This window comes from Dermochelys coriacea, chromosome 8, assembly GCF_009764565.3.
Source record: "Dermochelys coriacea isolate rDerCor1 chromosome 8, rDerCor1.pri.v4, whole genome shotgun sequence".
Classification (NCBI taxonomy): Eukaryota; Metazoa; Chordata; order Testudines; family Dermochelyidae; genus Dermochelys; species Dermochelys coriacea.
Window position 1 is genome coordinate 96,312,842 of NC_050075.1, and position 18,025 is coordinate 96,330,866.

The window sequence follows — 18,025 nt, forward strand, 5'->3', positions numbered from 1 at the left end:
TGTTCCCGCCCTCCCGACGAAACGGGGCGCGGCGCTAGTCGGGGTCAGGGAGCGTCGAAGGGCGGGGGCGTGGCCCAGGGGCAGGGTGAGGAGCCAGGCCTCAGGGGGGGACCCGGTCAGTCCCCGAGCAACCCTCGCGCCCGGCCCAGCAGGGCCCTTGGGCTCCAGGGGCCCCCCAGCGTCCTCCAGCCCGAGCCCTCACCCCGGCCCCAGCCGCAGCCTCTGGGGGGACCTGGTGCGCGGGGGGCTGCGCAGAGGCGCCCCATGCCCGGTGGTGCCCACCCCACATGGGCTGTAGAGAGCCCGAACCGGAGCGGGCCCTGCCCCTGCCCCGCCAGCTGCTGAGTCAGTAGGGTTGACAGCTCTCTGTCCCGCGAACCCGAACACCCCCGCCCTGTCCCCCTCACTCGCTCTCGCCCACCTGCAGGGGGCGGGGGAGCAGGAGGCGGGTGAGGGCTTCGGCTGGGGATGCAGGCTCCGGGCTGGGGCCGGGGGTCGGGGTGAGGCGGGGCTGGGAGGGGCTCCGGGCTGGGGCCGGGGGTCGGGGTGAGGCGGGGCTGTGAGGGGCTCCGGGCTGCGGCCGGGGGTCGGGGTGAGGCGGGGGGGGGCGGGGCTCCGGGCTGGGGCGGGGGGGCGGGGTGAGGCGGGGCTGTGAGGGGCTGGGGCCGGGGGGGGGAGGTGAGGCGATGGTGTGAGGGGCTACGGGCTGGGGCGGGGGTCGGGGTGAGGCGGGGGTGTGAGGGGATAGGGCTGGGGCGGGGGTGGGGTGAGGGGGGCGTGGGAGGGGCTCCGGGCTGGGGCGGGGGTCAGGGGTGAGGCGGGATGGGAGGGGCTCCATGGGGGGGGGGCGGGGTCGGGGTGAGGAGGGGGGGTGTGAGGGGCTCCGGGCTGGGGCCGGGGGCTGGGGTGAGGGGGGCTGTGAGGGTGCGGGGAGGGCGGGTGGGGAGAGCGGGTGTGTGAGGGGCTCCGGGCTGGGCGGGGGTCGGGGTGAGGCGGGGGGGTGTGAGGGGCTCGGGTGGGCGGGGGTCGGGGTGAGGCGGGGGCTGGGAGGGGTCAGGGCTGGGGCGGGGGTACGGGGTGAGGCGGGGATGGGAGGGGTCCGGGTGGGGCGGGGGTCGGGGTGAGGGGGGGGTGTGAGGGGAGGGCTGGGGCAGGGGGTGGGGTGAGGCGGGCTGGTGAGGGGTGGGGCCGGGGGTCGGGGTGAGGCGGGGGGGGGGTGAGGGGATCGGGAGGGCCGGGGGGTAGGGTGAGGAGGGGGTGTGAGGGGCTGGGCTGGGGCCGGGGGTCGGGGGTGAGGCGGGGGGAGGGGATCGGGATGGGGGAGCGGGGTAGGGGTGGTGAGGCGGGGTGGGAGGGGTCCACGGCTGGGGACGGGGGTCGGGGGTGAGGCGGGGATGGAGGGGATAAGGGCTGGGGCGGGGGTCGGGGTGAGACGGGGGGGTGTGAGGGGCTCCGGGCTGGGGACGGGGGTCGGGGTGAGGGGGGAATGGGAGGGGCTCCGGTGGGGCGGGGGTCGGGGTGAGGAGGGGTGTGAGGGGCTCCGGGCTGGCGGGACGGGGGATGGGGTGAGGGGGTCTGTGAGGGGCTACGGGATGGGGAGGGGGGGGGTGAGGGAGGGCTGTGAGGGGCTCGGGCTGGGGGCCGGGGGGCTGGGGTGAGGCGGGGTGGGAGGGGCTCAGGGATGGGGCCGGGGGGGGGTGAGGCGGGGATGGGAGGGGCTCGGGCTGGGCGGGGGTCGGGGTGAGGGGGGCGTGGGAGGGGCTCACGGATCGGGGACGGGGGTCGGGGTGAGGCGGGGCTGGGAGGGGCTAGGGATGGGAGCGGGGGGTCGCGGGGTGAGGCGGGGATGGGAGGGGGGGGACGGGGTAGGGGGTGAGGCGGGCGGGCTGGGAGGGGCACCCGGCTGGGGCCGGGGTCGGGTGAGGCGGGGCTGGGAGGGCTCCGGGCTGGGGCCGGGGGTCGGGGTGAGGCGGGGCTGGGAGGGGCTCCGGGCTGGGGCCGGGGGTCGGGGTGAGGCGGGGCTGGGAGGGGCTCCCGGCTGGGGCCGGTGGTCGGGGTGAGGCGGGGCTGGGAGGGGCTCCGGGCTGGGGCCGGGGGTCGGGGTGAGGCGGGGCTGGGAGGGGCTCCCGGCTGGGGCCGGGGGTCGGGGTGAGGCGGGGCTGGGAGGGGCTCCCGGCTGGGGCCGGGGGTCGGGGTGAGGCGGGGCTCCGGGCTGGGGCCGGGGGCTGGGGTGAGGCGGGGCTGTGAGGGGCTGGGGCCGGGGGTCGGGGTGAGGCGGGGGTGTGAGGGGCTCCGGGCTGGGGCCGGGGGCTGGGGTGAGGCGGGGCTGTGAGGGGCTCCGGGCTGGCGCCGGGGGTCGTGGTGAGGCGGGGGTGTGAGGGGCTCCGGGCTGGGGCCGGGGGTCGGGGTGAGGCGGGGGTGTGAGGGGCTCCGGGCTGGGGCTGAGGGTCGGGGTGAGGCGGGGCTGTGAGGGGCTCCGGGCTGGGGCCGGGGGTCGGGGTGAGGCGGGGCTGGGAGGGGCTCCGGGCTGGGGCCGGGGTGAGGCGGGGCTGTGAGGGGCTCCGGGCTGGGGCCGGGGGTCGTGGTGAGGCGGGGTTGTGAGGGGCTCCGGGCTGGGGCCGGGGGTCGGGGTGAGGCGGGGCTGGGAGGGGCTCCGGGCTGGGGCCGGGGGTCGGGGTGAGGCGGGGGTGTGAGGGGCTCCGGGCTGGGGCCGGGGGTCGGGGTGAGGCGGGGGTGTGAGGGGCTCCGGGCTGGGGCTGGGGTGAGGCGGGGCTGTGAGGGGCTCCGGGCTGGGGCCGGGGGCTGGGGTGAGGCGGGGCTCTGCGGGCTGGGGCCGGGGGTCGGGGTGAGGCGGGGCTGTGAGGGGCTCCGGGCTGGGGCCGGGGGTCGGGTTAAGGCGGGGCTGTGAGGGGCTCCCGGCTGGGGCCGGGGGTCGGGGTGAGGCGGGGGTGTGAGGGGCTCCGGGCTGGGGCCGGGGGTCGGGGTGAGGCGGGGGTGTGAGGGGCTCCGGGCTGGGGCCGGGGGCTGGGGTGAGGCGGGTCTGTGAGGGGCTCCGGGCTGGGGCCGGGGGCTGGGGTGAGGCGGGGCTGTGAGGGGCTCCGGGCTGGGGCCGGGGGTCGGGGTGAGGCGGGGCTGGGAGGGGCTCCGGGCTGGGGCCGGGGGTCGGGGTGAGGCGGGGCTGGGAGGGGCTCCGGGCTGGGGCCGGGGGTCGGGGTGAGGCGGGGCTGGGAGGGGCTCCCGGGCTGGGGCCGGGGGTCGGGGTGAGGCGGGGCTGGGAGGGGCTCCGGGCTGGGGCCGGGGGTCGGGGTGAGGCGGGGCTGGGAGGGGCTGGGGCCGGGGGTCGGGGTGAGGCGGGGCTGGGAGGGGCTCCCGGCTGGGGCCGGGGGTCGGGGTGAGGCGGGGCTGGGAGGGGCTCCGGGCTGGGGCCGGGGGTCGGGGTGAGGCGGGGCTGGGGGGGCTCCCGGCTGGGGCCGGGGGTCGGGGTGAGGCGGGGCTGGGAGGGGCTCCGGGCTGGGGCCGGGGGTCGGGGTGAGGCGGGGCTGGGAGGGGCTCCCGGCTGGGGCCGGGGGTCGGGGTGAGGCGGGGCTGGGAGGGGGCTCCCGGCTGGGGCCGGGGGTCGGGGTGAGGCGGGGCTCCGGGCTGGGGCCGGGGGCTGGGGTGAGGCGGGGCTGTGAGGGGCTGGGGCCGGGGGTCGGGGTGAGGCGGGGGTGTGAGGGGCTCCGGGCTGGGGCCGGGGGCTGGGGTGAGGCGGGGCTGTGAGGGGCTCCGGGCTGGCGCCGGGGGTCGTGGTGAGGCGGGGGTGTGAGGGGCTCCGGGCTGGGGCCGGGGTGGGGGTGGGGGGGGGGTGTGAGGGGCTCCGGGCTGGGGCTGAGGGTCGGGGTGAGGCGGGGCTGTGAGGGGCTCCGGGCTGGGGCCGGGGGTCGGGGTGAGGCGGGGCTGGGAGGGGCTCCGGGCTGGGGCCGGGGTGAGGCGGGGCTGTGAGGGGCTCCGGGCTGGGGCCGGGGGTCGTGGTGAGGCGGGGTTGTGAGGGGCTCCGGGCTGGGGCCGGGGGTCGGGGTGAGGCGGGGCTGGGAGGGGCTCCGGGCTGGGGCCGGGGGTCGGGGTGAGGCGGGGGTGTGAGGGGCTCCGGGCTGGGGCCGGGGGTCGGGGTGAGGCGGGGGTGTGAGGGGCTCCGGGCTGGGGCTGGGGTGAGGCGGGGCTGTGAGGGGCTCCGGGCTGGGGCCGGGGGCTGGGGTGAGGCGGGGCTCTGCGGGGCTGGGGCCGGGGGTCGGGGTGAGGCGGGGCTGTGAGGGGCTCCGGGCTGGGGCCGGGGGTCGGGTTAAGGCGGGGCTGTGAGGGGCTCCCGGCTGGGGCCGGGGGTCGGGGTGAGGCGGGGGTGTGAGGGGCTCCGGGCTGGGGCCGGGGGTCGGGGTGAGGCGGGGGTGTGAGGGGCTCCGGGCTGGGGCCGGGGGCTGGGGTGAGGCGGGGCTGTGAGGGGCTCCGGGCTGGGGTCGGGGGTCGGGGTGAGGCGGGGCTGGGAGGGGCTCCGGGCTGGGGCCGGGGCTCGGGGTGAGGCGGGGCTGGGAGGGGCTCCCGGCTGGGGCCGGGGCTCGGGGTGAGGCGGGGCTGGGAGGGGCTCCCGGCTGGGGCCGGGGCTCGGGGTGAGGCGGGGCTGTGAGGGGCTCCGGGCTGGGGCCGGGGCTCGGGGTGAGGCGGGGCTGGGAGGGGCTCCGGGCTGGGGCCGGGGGTCGGGGTGATGCGGGGCTGGGAGGGGCTCCCGGCTGGGGCCGGGGGTCGGGGTGAGGCGGGGCTGGGAGGGGCTCCCGGCTGGGGCCGGGGGTCGGGGTGAGGCGGGGCTGGGAGGGGCTCCGGGCTGGGGCCGGGGGTCGGGGTGAGGCGGGGGTGTGAGGGGCTCCGGGCTGGGGCCGGGGGTCGGGGTGAGGCAGGGCTGTGAGGGGCTGGGGCCGGGGGTCGGGGTGAGGCGGGGCTGTGAGGGGCTCCGGGCTGGGGCCGGGGGTCGGGGTGAGGCGGGGCTGGGAGGGGCTCCCGGCTGGGGCCGGGGGTCGGGGTGAGGCGGGGGTGTGAGGGGCTCCGGGCTGGGGCCGGGGGTCGGGGTGAGGCGGGGGTGTGAGGGGCTCCGGGCTGGGGCCGGGGGCTGGGGTGAGGCGGGGCTGTGAGGGGCTCCGGGCTGGGGTCGGGGGTCGGGGTGAGGCGGGGCTGGGAGGGGCTCCGGGCTGGGGCCGGGGCTCGGGGTGAGGCGGGGCTGGGAGGGGCTCCCGGCTGGGGCCGGGGCTCGGGGTGAGGCGGGGCTGTGAGGGGCTCCGGGCTGGGGCCGGGGGTCGGGGTGAGGCGGGGCTGGGAGGGGCTCCGGGCTGGGGCCGGGGGTCGGGGTGAGGCGGGGCTGGGAGGGGCTCCCGGCTGGGGCCGGGGGTCGGGGTGAGGCGGGGCTGGGAGGGGCTCCCGGCTGGGGCCGGGGGTCGGGGTGAGGCGGGGCTGGGAGGGGCTCCGGGCTGGGGCCGGGGGTCGGGGTGAGGCGGGGGTGTGAGGGGCTCCGGGCTGGGGCCGGGGGTCGGGGTGAGGCGGGGCTGTGAGGGGCTGGGGCCGGGGGTCGGGGTGAGGTGGGGCTGTGAGGGGCTCCCGGCTGGGGCCGGGGGTCGGGGTGAGGCGGGGCTGTGAGGGGCTCCGGGCTGGGGCCGGGGGTCGGGGTGAGGCGGGGCTGGGAGGGGCTCCGGGCTGGGGCCGGGGGTCGAGGTGAGGCGGGGGTGTGAGGGGCTCCGGGCTGGGGCCGGGGGTCGGGGTGAGGCGGGGGTGTGAGGGGCTCCGGGCTGGGGCCGGGGGTCGGGGTGAGGCGGGGGTGTGAGGGGCTCCGGGCTGGGGCCGGGGGCTGGGGTGAGGCGGGGCTGTGAGGGGCTCCGGGCTGGGGCCGGGGGCTGGGGTGAGGCGGGGCTGTGAGGGGCTCCCGGCTGGGGCCGGGGGTCGGGGTGAGGCGGGGCTGTGAGGGGCTCCCGGCTGGGGCCGGGGGTCGGGGTGAGGCGGGGCTGTGAGGGGCTCCGGGCTGGGGCCGGGGGCTGGGGTGAGGCGGGGCTGTGAGGGGCTCCGGGCTGGGGCCGGGGGTCGGGGTGAGGCGGGGCTGTGAGGGGCTCCGGGCTGGGGCCGGGGCTCGGGGTGAGGCGGGGCTGGGAGGGGCTCCCGGCTGGGGCCGGGGCTCGGGGTGAGGCGGGGCTGGGAGGGGCTCCGGGCCGGGGCTCGGGGTGAGGCGGGGCTGGGAGGGGCTCCGGGCTGGGGCCGGGGGTCGGGGTGAGGCGGGGCTGGGAGGGGCTCCGGGCTGGGGCCGGGGGCCGGGGTGAGACGGGGGTGTGAGGGGCTCCGGGCTGGGGCCGGGGGCTGGGGTGAGGCGGGGCTGTGAGGGGCTCCGGGCTGGGGCCGGGGGTCGGGGTGAGGCGGGGCTGGGAGGGGCTCCGGGCTGGGGCCGGGGGTCGGGGTGAGGCGGGGCTGGGAGGGGCTCCCGGCTGGGGCCGGGGGTCGGGGTGAGGCGGGGCTGGGAGGGGCTCCCGGCTGGGGCCGGGGGTCGGGGTGAGGCGGGGCTGGGAGGGGCTCCGGGCTGGGGCCGGGGGTCGGGGTGAGGCGGGGCTGGGAGGGGCTCCCGGCTGGGGCCGGGGGTCGGGGTGAGGCGGGGCTGGGAGGGGCTGGCTGGGGCCGGGGGTCGGGGTGAGGCGGGGCTGGGAGGGGCTCCGGGCTGGGGCCGGGGGTCGGGGTGAGGCGGGGCTGGGAGGGGCTCCCGGCTGGGGCCGGGGGTCGGGGTGAGGCGGGGCTGGGAGGGGCTCCGGGCTGGGGCCGGGGGTCGGGGTGAGGCGGGGCTGGGAGGGGCTCCCGGCTGGGGCCGGGGGTCGGGGTGAGGCGGGGCTGGGAGGGGCTCCCGGCTGGGGCCGGGGGTCGGGGTGAGGCGGGGCTCCGGGCTGGGGCCGGGGGCTGGGGTGAGGCGGGGCTGGGAGGGGCTCCGGGCTGGGGCCGGGGGTCGGGGTGAGGCGGGGCTGGGAGGGGCTCCCGGCTGGGGCCGGGGGTCGGGGTGAGGCGGGGCTGGGAGGGGCTCCGGGCTGGGGCCGGGGGTCGGGGTGAGGCGGGGCTGGGAGGGGCTCCGGGCTGGGGCCGGGGGTCGGGGTGAGGCGGGGCTGGGAGGGGCTCCCGGCTGGGGCCGGGGGTCGGGGTGAGGCGGGGCTGGGAGGGGCTCCGGGCTGGGGCCGGGGGTCGGGGTGAGGCGGGGCTGGGAGGGGCTCCCGGCTGGGGCCGGGGGTCGGGGTGAGGCGGGGCTGGGAGGGGGCTCCCGGCTGGGGCCGGGGGTCGGGGTGAGGCGGGGCTCCGGGCTGGGGCCGGGGGCTGGGGTGAGGCGGGGCTGTGAGGGGCTGGGGCCGGGGGTCGGGGTGAGGCGGGGGTGTGAGGGGCTCCGGGCTGGGGCCGGGGGCTGGGGTGAGGCGGGGCTGTGAGGGGCTCCGGGCTGGGGTCGGGGTGAGGCGGGGGTGTGAGGGGCTCCGGGCTGGGGCCGGGGGCTGGGGTGAGGCGGGGCTGTGAGGGGCTCCGGGCTGGGGCCGGGGGTCGTGGTGAGGCGGGGGTGTGAGGGGCTCCGGGCTGGGGCCGGGGGTCGGGGTGAGGCGGGGGTGTGAGGGGCTCCGGGCTGGGGCGGGGGGTCGGGGTGAGGCGGGGCTGGGAGGGGCTCCGGGCTGGGGCCGGGGCTCGGGGTGAGGCGGGGCTGGGAGGGGCTCCCGGCTGGGGCCGGGGCTCAGGGTGAGGCGGGGCTGTGAGGGGCTCCGGGCTGGGGCCGGGGGTCGGGGTGAGGCGGGGCTGGGAGGGGCTCCGGGCTGGGGCCGGGGGTCGGGGTGAGGCGGGGCTGGGAGGGGCTCCCGGCTGGGGCCGGGGGTCGGGGTGAGGCGGGGCTGGGAGGGGCTCCCGGCTGGGGCCGGGGGTCGGGGTGAGGCGGGGCTGGGAGGGGCTCCGGGCTGGGGCCGGGGGTCGGGGTGAGGCGGGGGTGTGAGGGGCTCCGGGCTGGGGCCGGGGGTCGGGGTGAGGCGGGGCTGTGAGGGGCTCCGGGCTGGGGTCGGGGTGAGGCGGGGCTGTGACGGGCTCCGGGCTGGGGCCGGGGGTCGGGGTGAGGCGGGGCTGTGAGGGGCTCCGGGCTGGGGCCGGGGGTCGGGGTGAGGCGGGGCTGTGAGGGGCTCCGGGCTGGGGCCGGGGGTCGGGGTGAGGCGGGGCTGTGAGGGGCTCCGGGCTGGGGCCGGGGGTCGGGGTGAGGCGGGGGTGTGAGGGGCTCCGGACTGGGGCCGGGGGCTGGGGTGAGGCGGGGGTGTGAGGGGCTCCGGGCTGGGGCCGGGGGTCAGGGTGAAGCGGGGGTGTGAGGGCTCTGGCTGGGGCCGGGGGATGAGGGGTGCAGGGGGGGCTCTGGGCTGGGGTTGAGGGGTTCAGTGTGGGAGGGGGCTATGGATGGGGCAGGGGGTGTGGGCTGGTATAGGAGGGGGCAGAAGGTGGGGGTGCGGGCTCTAGCTGAGGGAGTGGGCTCTGGGGTTGGGCTGGGAATGAGGAGTTTGGGGTTCAGGAGGGGACTTGGGGCAGGGAGTTGGGGTGCAGGATGCGGACTCTGGGAGGGTGTTTGGGTGTGGGATGGGGCTCAAGCTTGGGGTGGGGGTGGAGGTTGTGGCCCTTATTAGGGAGTTTGGCTGCAGGAAGAGGTTCTGATCTGGGGCAGGGGGTTGGGGTGTGGGCTATGGCCAGGCAGCTCTTACCTCAGGTGGCTCCCAGAAGTGGCCGGCATGTCCGGCTCCTGGACAGAGGAGCTAGGGGGCTTTGCGCACTGTCCGCTCCTGCAGGTACTTTCCCCACAGCTCCTGTTGGCCAGCGGCTCCCAGCTGGGGCAAGGGCCAGTGGCCACCCCTGTGCCTAGGAGCCAGATATGCCGGCCACTTCCATGAGCTGTACGAAGCCAGGTCAGGCAGGGAGACTACATTAGCCACGCTGTGCTGCTGACCAGACTTTTAGCGGCTCGGTCAGCAGTGCTGACCGGAGCCACGTGTGTTCTGATCAAAAACTGGACACTTGTCAACCCTAGCTGAGGGGCCCATTTTCAAGCCTGTCTCTGCCATGGCACAGGCTGGACCTGTCCATCTATGAATGCAGAGCTTCTCCCATAATCCTGTGACTCCGGGAGCTGGGATTTCAAGAGAGCTGCCCTGCAATCTGCCCTGACTCTGGGTCCCATCAAATGGGATGATTAGCTGCCACCTCCCATAGCTACAGGGAGCAGCAGGCTCCCAGTCTCGCCTTTGCCTGGTACCATGATGGAGCTGCATGGCTGGGCTGGACTGCAGGGAGAAGATGGATTTATCATACTACAGCCGTACCCGAATCACAGAGCTGAGAGGCGTATTGATCGACCTCCCCAAACACTGCTCCTGTGTTGTACAGGCCCCTTTCACCTACTCTCTGTCCAGATTGGAAACTCACCAAAGCAGACACCTGCCTTCCCTGATGTCTTAGGCTCTTTCCCAACAGAAAGATAGGGGCATAGTACCTGCTCATGCTGAGCACCCACAACTCGTATTGACTTTACTAGGGGCGATGGATGCTCAGCGTGTTGCTCCCTCCAGCTAGACTGCTAAAATCAGTGGCCACTTTTCAAAATATTGGCCTTAGTGTTCCATTTCTCCATCAGTAAAATGAGAATAATAATATGTCTGTCACAAGTGTGAAGATAAGTTTTAATGCTCATAAAGCACCATGAAAATGGTTATAGGTCTTAAGTATTCTTCAACGCTGCCACTTGTGATTTTATAATTTTCCTCATGTTTGAATGATAGAGCATTAATAATACCTAGGTCTTGTCAAACGCTCTTTAACAGTATATGCCAAAGCATTGAGAATAATATCAAGTTTAGCAGTGCATTAAAAAGTTATGGGGGGGATGTTCCACAGAGGTCAGTTTTGGGACTTCTGTTGATAGGACATGATCTAGTACTGTCTGATATAAGGATATTTGGATGGGGAGTTAAAGATAATTCTACCAGTCTTTGCCCTCACCTACTTATTCGATCTCTAACCCTGTAGCAACTCTCTTGCTCACCAAAATGGCCCTTCACTCGACTGATTTCACTAAACATTTCTCCCTGTCAAGTTCCTCTCTCTAACCACCACCTATGTTTCTCCAGCATCGCTTATCTTCCAGCCTCCCAGAGGTTGGGCCTCTCTATTAAAAGCAGGGGCAGCTGCAAGCCACATTTTAGAATGTTACTTTTTATGTTAAATACAGCACTTTAATAAAGATAATAAAGAAGGAGGGGATTTAGAGAAAGATGCAAGATAAAGATGGGAGCAGAGCACACCCTGTATTTATCTTTAGTGTAGGGGTGTGGCCCACAGAGATAATAATTTTTAGGTCACAATGCTCCGCTTTGGCTACTGAAGCTGAGTCTAGGATTTAAAAAATAAAGCAATTTATATGAATACTGAGAACATCCACAGTTAAATTCTTTTTCCTGTCTAATGTGTACACAATACAGTCACTTATTCTGCTGGGCATAAACTGGTCACCAAACTGATAAGGGGTTTCTTACACCTTCCTCTGCATTGTCTGGTACTGGCCACAGTCACTGACAGGTTACTAGACTTTGTAGGACATTGGTCATATGCAGTATAACAATTCTGTGTTAAAGTAGAGGATTGCAGCCACTAAATGAAGATGGAGTGTTGCTTGTATCAAGTTAGCTGATGTGCCTTCAGCTAGATAAAGTTTGGATGCCTCCTGAATTAAATCTTCAACATATTGAGAAGAATGTCTCTAAAGCAGCAGATAGCTAGCACCAAATTCATGTGTGCCTCTTCCTTAAAACATGTAGCCCTGTGAATGATGCTTGGGTTATGTTTTGTAGGTAATGAGTGAGAGTGAGGATGACTGGCTCTCTCTTATGCCTACTGAACCCTTGCAATCCCAGTGCTGTGGCAGTGGCTGCAAACCGTGTGTCTATGATGTGTATCAGAAGGAGCTAGCCCAATGGGAAGAAGCCAAAGCAAAGAAAGACGGAAGCTTCCTGACCAAACAGAAGGAGGAGGTAGGGATTTTAAAGGCCTTTTTCACAGCATCCAGCCAGTCAGTACTTTTATCACATTTGTGTTTGTAAGTGTTTGATAGCTGTGTAGCTGAGGGTGGGGTGATCTATAATGGTCTTTTACTAGAAGAATTTAGACTTCCCCCACAATACCTGCTGTAATGAAAATTCCCAAACTCTCTGGATTTCATTATGTACCTCATTAAAGTGCAGTTTCTAGTGCCACTACAGTAAGCTCACATCACATGAAGGTGATACAATAAGGATAAATCTTGTTTGTGCAGGAGACAGAACTTTCTTTGGGGCCAGTCTGAGACTGTGGAATAAACTCACCCAGAAAATTAAGGGCCATCATAAACTTCACCACCTTTCACTCCAAGCACAAGGTGCATTTCTTTGGTCTTGCTGTCGCTAACATAAATACATAGCAACATGTAAAGTCCTCTAAAATCCTACCAAACCAAGACACCTTCCTGCACATACATCTTCCTTGGGGGAGAGGATGAGAGAACAAACAACGCATGGCAGGTGTTACGCACATTTTTAATGCACTACTGAAAGTGTTCAGATAATACAGTGATGTGCCCTGTGTAGAATAGAATAGGTGGTGATTCCACAGCATGAGGCAACAAGTTTTTAGGGAAAAAAGCAGAGATGAGAGTGTTGGAATCTCTTCTACTATGATAGCATTCACTGTTCACCTTGGACAACTTTTATTTTACCTTCATTTTCAGGTTCATATATTGAGGATAAAAAATTAATATTTAATTTAATTAATATTTGACATAGCATTGAATTATTTGCCTCTTCAAAACGTAGTTTTATTCCTGTCAAATGCACTTTCAGATACATCCAACCATGCTGGTAAAGCTGGAGGTTTCTTCTAACATAATCAGCAGCGAAATAATTAACGGTGTTGGTTTTTAAAATGGTCATCATTAGAGTTCAGCGTTAAGTCCCCATTAGGATGTTAAGCACTCTTAGAGCCATTTCAACTGAACTCTCACAATCAGGAAGACAGCGTTGCACTGAGTCATGTTTAGAAGGTTTTCTTCCTGGTCATAGGATCTGGAATCTTAATTTTTTTTTAAAATGACATCTTAGATTTTGAAAACAACACTGCAAAAAACAAACTAGCAGAGACCCCTAAATCTGTGCTTGTCCCTAGAGTTTTCAAGGCACATTTTTCTGGGGTCCTAAATTTCACCAGCTCTAAATTCACACACAAGTTTTTTTAAAAATAAAAGTGAAATAAAGGATGCTGTCCATACCAGTAATTGCTTATTGTTGTTCTTGCAGAGTAGTAATTCAGAATTAAATCCAGATACATTTACTGCTTTCAAGATAAGCTCTGTGGAACAGATAACAGAGGACACCTGCCAGTATACATTTCAGCTGCCAGGAAATAGCAGCCTGGGATTGAGTTTAGGACAACATATTGTGTTAAGGTACTGTACCTGTCTCTAATTAAACAGGCTACATTACGTGACTTAGTATGCAGTTTGTCAATATACAAAGATTTCATACCAAGTAAATCATTATTTCTGTGCTTCTGTAATGATACAGTTGAAAGAACTCATAAGTTTGTTTGTTAATTTTATGGTGAAAGCTATTCCATAGCTTCATTTTTAACCAACATTAGCTTTGTGTTGGTGGTGGGGAAAAGAGAACTAAGGGTTGCTAAGGAGAGCAATTAACAGAAGGAAAAAGAGAAAAAATAGTTGTTTCAGCAGATGATTTATATCAATGTAGCAGCATGAAGGCAAACTACTAAATCAGGAGTTCAATGTTAGGCCCTGTAACTTGGGGTGGCTAAGCACAGTGCAATATTGTATCCAAAGTCCATGTGCTTTGTGGATGATTGCCAGCTGAGGGCAGGAAAAACATTTGCTCCCCTGGCATAGTATTTACCAAAAAGGGGCCACATGGGAGGAACTGTCATCTGTGCTAGTTTCTCATAGTGACCATTGTCAGATACAGAAGAAGGTCAGACTATAAGCACCATTGAGATGTATCAGTTATTATATATTTACTGGATGCTGTACAAACAGTGAAAAACAGCCCCTAGCCCAAACAGCTTACAATCCAAATTTACCAATATAGCATTCCTCACGATACTGCACATTCATCTGCTCCACACAAAATGTCTGTTACTCTCCTTTGCCGGATTTGTCTGGGGAAGCTGCATGTGCGACACAGCTGGTGCCATTGCCTAGAGAATCGGAGGAATACTAGGGAGTGTCGTAAAGGGTCTGCAGAGAAATCTGAGGTTATTTCACTCCCTGGATGTTTAGCTAATTGAGGGAACATCTGTCTCAGCAAAGGATGACCCATGGGGAGGAAAGACTGCTGTTTGTTTCAGACAATAGCCTTTCCTCATTGCTCCAAAGAGTATCAATCAGCAATTCCAGTAATGGTTTCCTGTACCATCTTTTTTTCTTCTCAGAGGGATGGTGAATGGTTTGGAGGTTCAGAGAGCTTATACTCCAGTTAGCCCTTTAAACGCTGAAGGATACTTTGAAGTTTTAATAAAAGTAAGTAGTTTATATTAGTTAGATGAGATTGTAAACAACTTGGGACTGTTTTTTTCTTCCACTGAATGTACAGAACTTGCACTGTTAATATTTAACAAATGAGAATTATAATTAGGAATCAGAGGTTTCAGAGTAGCAGCCGTGTTAGTCTGTATTCGCAAAAAGAAAAGGAGTACTTGTGGCACCTTAGAGACTAACAAATTTATTAGAGCATAAGCTTTCGTGAGCTACAGCTCACTTCATCGGATGCATTTGGTGGAAAAAACAGAGGAGAGATTTATATACACACACACAGAGAACATGAAACAATGGGTTTATCATACACACTGTAAGGAGAGTGATCACTTAAGATAAGCCATCACCAACAGCAGGGGGGGGAAAGGAGGAAAACCTTTCATGGTGACAAGCAGGTAGGCTAATTCCAGCAGTTAACAAGAATATCAGAGGAACAGTGGGGGGTGGGGTGGGAGGGAGAAATACCATGGGGAAATAGTTTTACTTTGTGTAATGACTCATCCATTCCCAGTCTCTATTCAAGCCTAAGTTAATTGTATCCAGTTTGCAAATTAATTCCAATTCAGCAGTCTCTCGTTGGAGTCTGTTTTTGAAGCTTTTTTGTTGAAGTATAGCCACTCTTAGGTCTGTGATCGAGTGACCAGAGAGATTGAAGTGTTCTCCAACTGGTTTTTGAATGTTATAATTCTTGACGTCTGATTTGTGTCCATTCATTCTTTTACGTAGAGACTGTCCAGTTTGGCCAATGTACATGGCAGAGGGGCATTGCTGGCACATGATGGCATATATCACATTGGTAGATGCGCAGGTGAAGGAGCCTCTGATAGTGTGGCTGATGTGATTAGGCCCTATGATGGTATCCCCTGAATAGATATGTGGACAGAGTTGGCAACGGGCTTTGTTGCAAGGATAGGTTCCTGGGTTAGTGGTTCTGTTGTGTGGTGTGTGGTTGCTGGTGAGTATTTGCTTCAGATTGGGGGGCTGTCTGTAAGCAAGGACTGGTCTGTCTCCCAGATCTGAGAGAGCGATGGCTCGTCCTTCAGGATAGGTTGTAGATCCTTGATGATGCGTTGGAGGGGTTTTAGTTGGGGGCTGAAGGTGATGGCTAGTGGCGTTCTGTTGTTTTCTTTGTTGGGCCTGTCCTGTAGTAGGTGACTTCTGGGTACTCTTCTGGCTCTGTCAATCTGTTTCTTCACTTCAGCAGGTGGGTACTGTAGTTGTAGGAATGCATGATAGAGATCTTGTAGGTGTTTGTCTCTGTCTGAGGGGTTGGAGCAAATGCGGTTATATCGTAGCGCTTGGCTGTAGACAATGGATCGAGTGGTATGATCTGGATGAAAGCTAGAGGCATGTAGGTAGGAATAGCGGTCAGTAGGTTTCCGATATAGGGTGGTGTTTATGTGACCATCGCTTATTAGCACCGTAGTGTCCAGGAAGTGGATCTCTTGTGTGGACTGGTCCAGGCTGAGGTTGATGGTGGGATGGAAATTGTTGAAATCATGGTGGAATTCCTCAAGAGCTTCTTTTCCATGGGTCCAGATGATGAAGATGTCATCAAAGTAGCGCAAGTAGAGTAGGGGCATTAGGGAACGAGAGCTGAGGAAGCGTTGTTCTAAGTCAGCCATAAAAATGTTGGCATACTGTGGGGCCATGCGGGTACCCATCGCAGTGCCGCTGATTTGAAGGTATACATTGTCACCAAATGTGAAATAGTTATGGGTCAGGACAAAGTCACAAAGTTCTGCCACCAGGTTAGCCGTGACAGTATCGGGGATACTGTTCCTGACGGCTTGTGTCATGGAGCATTTTTGTAATTCTTTACGGGCAATTGTGCTTTGCTGATAAGAGTGGTCATTTCACGTACACAAAACTGAAAGAGAAAAGGTGTCTTGTAAATAATTATTTACAACATATTCCCTATTAAGTGATCCTTACAAAATCAAGGCCCGAGTTTTGCAATTGACTATGGTGGGAATAGGATCAGGGCTTAGTTCTAAATCCTGTCCATTCAAACCCTCTGGGAATGATGCCCCTCTGGTCCTGTTTCACCCCTAAAGTCTGTCATGTGAGTGCGGTGTCAATGCCAATGGAGGATTTTGAAAGTTTGTTGTACAGCAGGAAATGAACCCAGCTCTCCTGCATCCCTGGTCAGTGCCTTTATCACAAGACCAACCTTCAGCAATTAGGCTTCTTGAGGGGTTGTTTGTTTTAAGGACACTTTTCAGGGAAACTGTTCATTTTCCTGCAAAATGTGTAGAACCATAAAGCATCTGTTTCGTGGTCTTCACATTTAGAAACTTATACTGAGACCTGAAATCCTAGCTCTATTGAAGCTAATGGTAAAGCTCCAATTAACTTCAACAGGGCTGGGATTTCACCCCTCGACTTTGATGGAAGTTTTGCCTGAATAAGGACTGCAGGACCAGAGTCAGCAAAAATAATTATTTTGTGTAGTAAATCAAAATCATTTCCATCTTTCTGGTCAAATTTACATATCTCTGCTAATTTCTGGGGGGGAGGATGAATTTTACTCCACGTGTAAAATTCTGAGAGCTACAGCTTCCAGGCAGATTAGAGTACAACCTCTGCCTGTCTCCCAGGAGTTGATACTTTTGAGGATTTATTATTCATTTGTATGATAGAACATAGTCCTTTAGAAATGTGTGTAGCTTTGATAAAAGACATTTATGGGTGGGTTATTTCACTATTGTGGCAATCGGGGAAAAGTGCTACATTTGAGGTTCATTAATAGGATACATTTATAGGTTGACTGTGAAATTTCATATATACTTGCTTATTACACAGGTTTTGCGTTTCAATAATAATAGTAATGATTGTAATAATACCTTTCCTTTATATAAAACCTTTCATCCCAAAGGGAACTATAGTGATTCTCTGGCTATAATAAAAGACCTGTAAGACCTCCTCAGAAAGTACCCATTTTTATAACTTGCTGTGTAGGTTGTAGTATATTTCACACTATTCAGGCAATTTTGGGAAGTACCTTATTATTATTACTGTGAAATCCAAGTACTGTTCAAACCACTCGGTTTCCTATTGTTACACTATCATGTTTGTGATATAGTTTAGAGTGAGGGAGTTGCTATTTATCATGCATAACCCTCTGTAACAGGGTCAGCCACCTTCTGAGCATTCCCCTTGTGGCCTAGGGTTACTCTGTTTCCCCTTCTTTGGGGCCCCTTAAGAATTGCACAGTCCACAGTACTTAAAACAGTCCCCTTCTGGGGTCCAATTTATTCAGTCCTCAGAAACACATTGCCCTGCAGGCCCCAACCCCCATTCAATATCTCTCTCCCCTTCAGTAGAAAGTCCCCATTCCTCTTTTCCAGAGCGGGGTCCTAATTTAACAATCACTCCCATGCTTTACTTGGCTGGAGTTCATCCTCCTGGCTCTGAGTTCTCATGTTCCCTGCAAGAACCTTTCCTCACTCTCTACCACAGCTTCCTGCTGCCCCTTATAGGGGGAATCAGCTGTCTTCCTCAGGGACCATAGCACAGGTGGGCTGGAGCAGTTCCTTCAGTAATCAGAGTTGGCTAGCCCTAGGCCTCTAGTCCTTAAGTGCCAAGCCATACTTTTATACCCTCCTGTAAGTGGTTTTATAACGTTATGATTTCTTTTGGTGTAAAACTGAGTGTAGAAGTTTTCACCCCAGGAGATATTTTTTCTTTTTCTTTACAAAAATTAATTGTAAACCAGTTCAGACATTTCTCATTTAGATTGAGAGGGGATATTTGGGTGTGGAGAGTGTTTCAGTTCCAAATGCTTTTCCCCCAGTGCTGCAGGGAACAGGAAGTAAATGCTAATTTGCTACTGCCTTATACCTTGTGTTGCCATTTATGCTTGTGGCAGGCGAGTGCAAGATGCTTACCATACAAACCGTTCTGATCTGATAACCTTTTCCACCCACTGTGCATAGGTGTTAAATGACTACCCAAGATGCAAGCCCCATTGAATGTAAAATGTCTCTGATAGTATCTTACAGCATGGATGCCACTAGGGATGGTAACAGGACTAACTGGATGATCCTATGGTTTTAGCGTTTCCCTTTGTGTCCTCCTCTATTGCAGGCAAGCTCTGACTCCTGTCAGTAACAGAAGTCTCTAACAGTGTTTTCACAATGGTTTTGTACCTGTTAGGAAGAAGAGCAGTTTTTGTGAATGCCTTTTTTAGTGAGGTCCATGTCAATATTTTTGTAAAATCTCAGAGCATCCTTTCACATTCAGATGATCTGTACTAAAAATACCCATTTTAACATTTCAGATGGGAAACCTGACTCTGGTTCAGTAATTACTTGCTGTGCCATTGTAGCATCTGGGAGATCTGAAACAAAGTGTACAATATGTGGTGTTCATTTGAATATCGATACCCAGAATGCACTTCCAACTCCC

General features: G+C 61.4%; 1 protein-coding gene across 10 annotated transcripts in view; it reads left to right on the forward strand.

The window, feature by feature from the left end:
• Window positions 1-18,025, forward strand: part of LOC119860733 (NADH-cytochrome b5 reductase-like) — a 24,794-nt gene continuing 6,769 nt past the window's right edge. The window contains exons 1-4 of one of the 10 annotated variants that reach the window (XM_043490633.1): window positions 1-85; window positions 10,890-11,069; window positions 12,366-12,514; window positions 13,513-13,600. In XM_043490633.1, the coding sequence (XP_043346568.1) occupies window positions 10,893-11,069; window positions 12,366-12,514; window positions 13,513-13,600 (414 nt within the window). In that variant the 5' untranslated portion in view covers window positions 1-85; window positions 10,890-10,892. Of the gene's footprint in view, window positions 450-10,889; window positions 11,070-12,365; window positions 12,515-13,512; window positions 13,601-18,025 lie in introns of those variants that run through there. The other 9 variants (XM_043490632.1, XM_038414816.2, XM_038414817.2 and 6 more) reach the window with 9 other exon arrangements.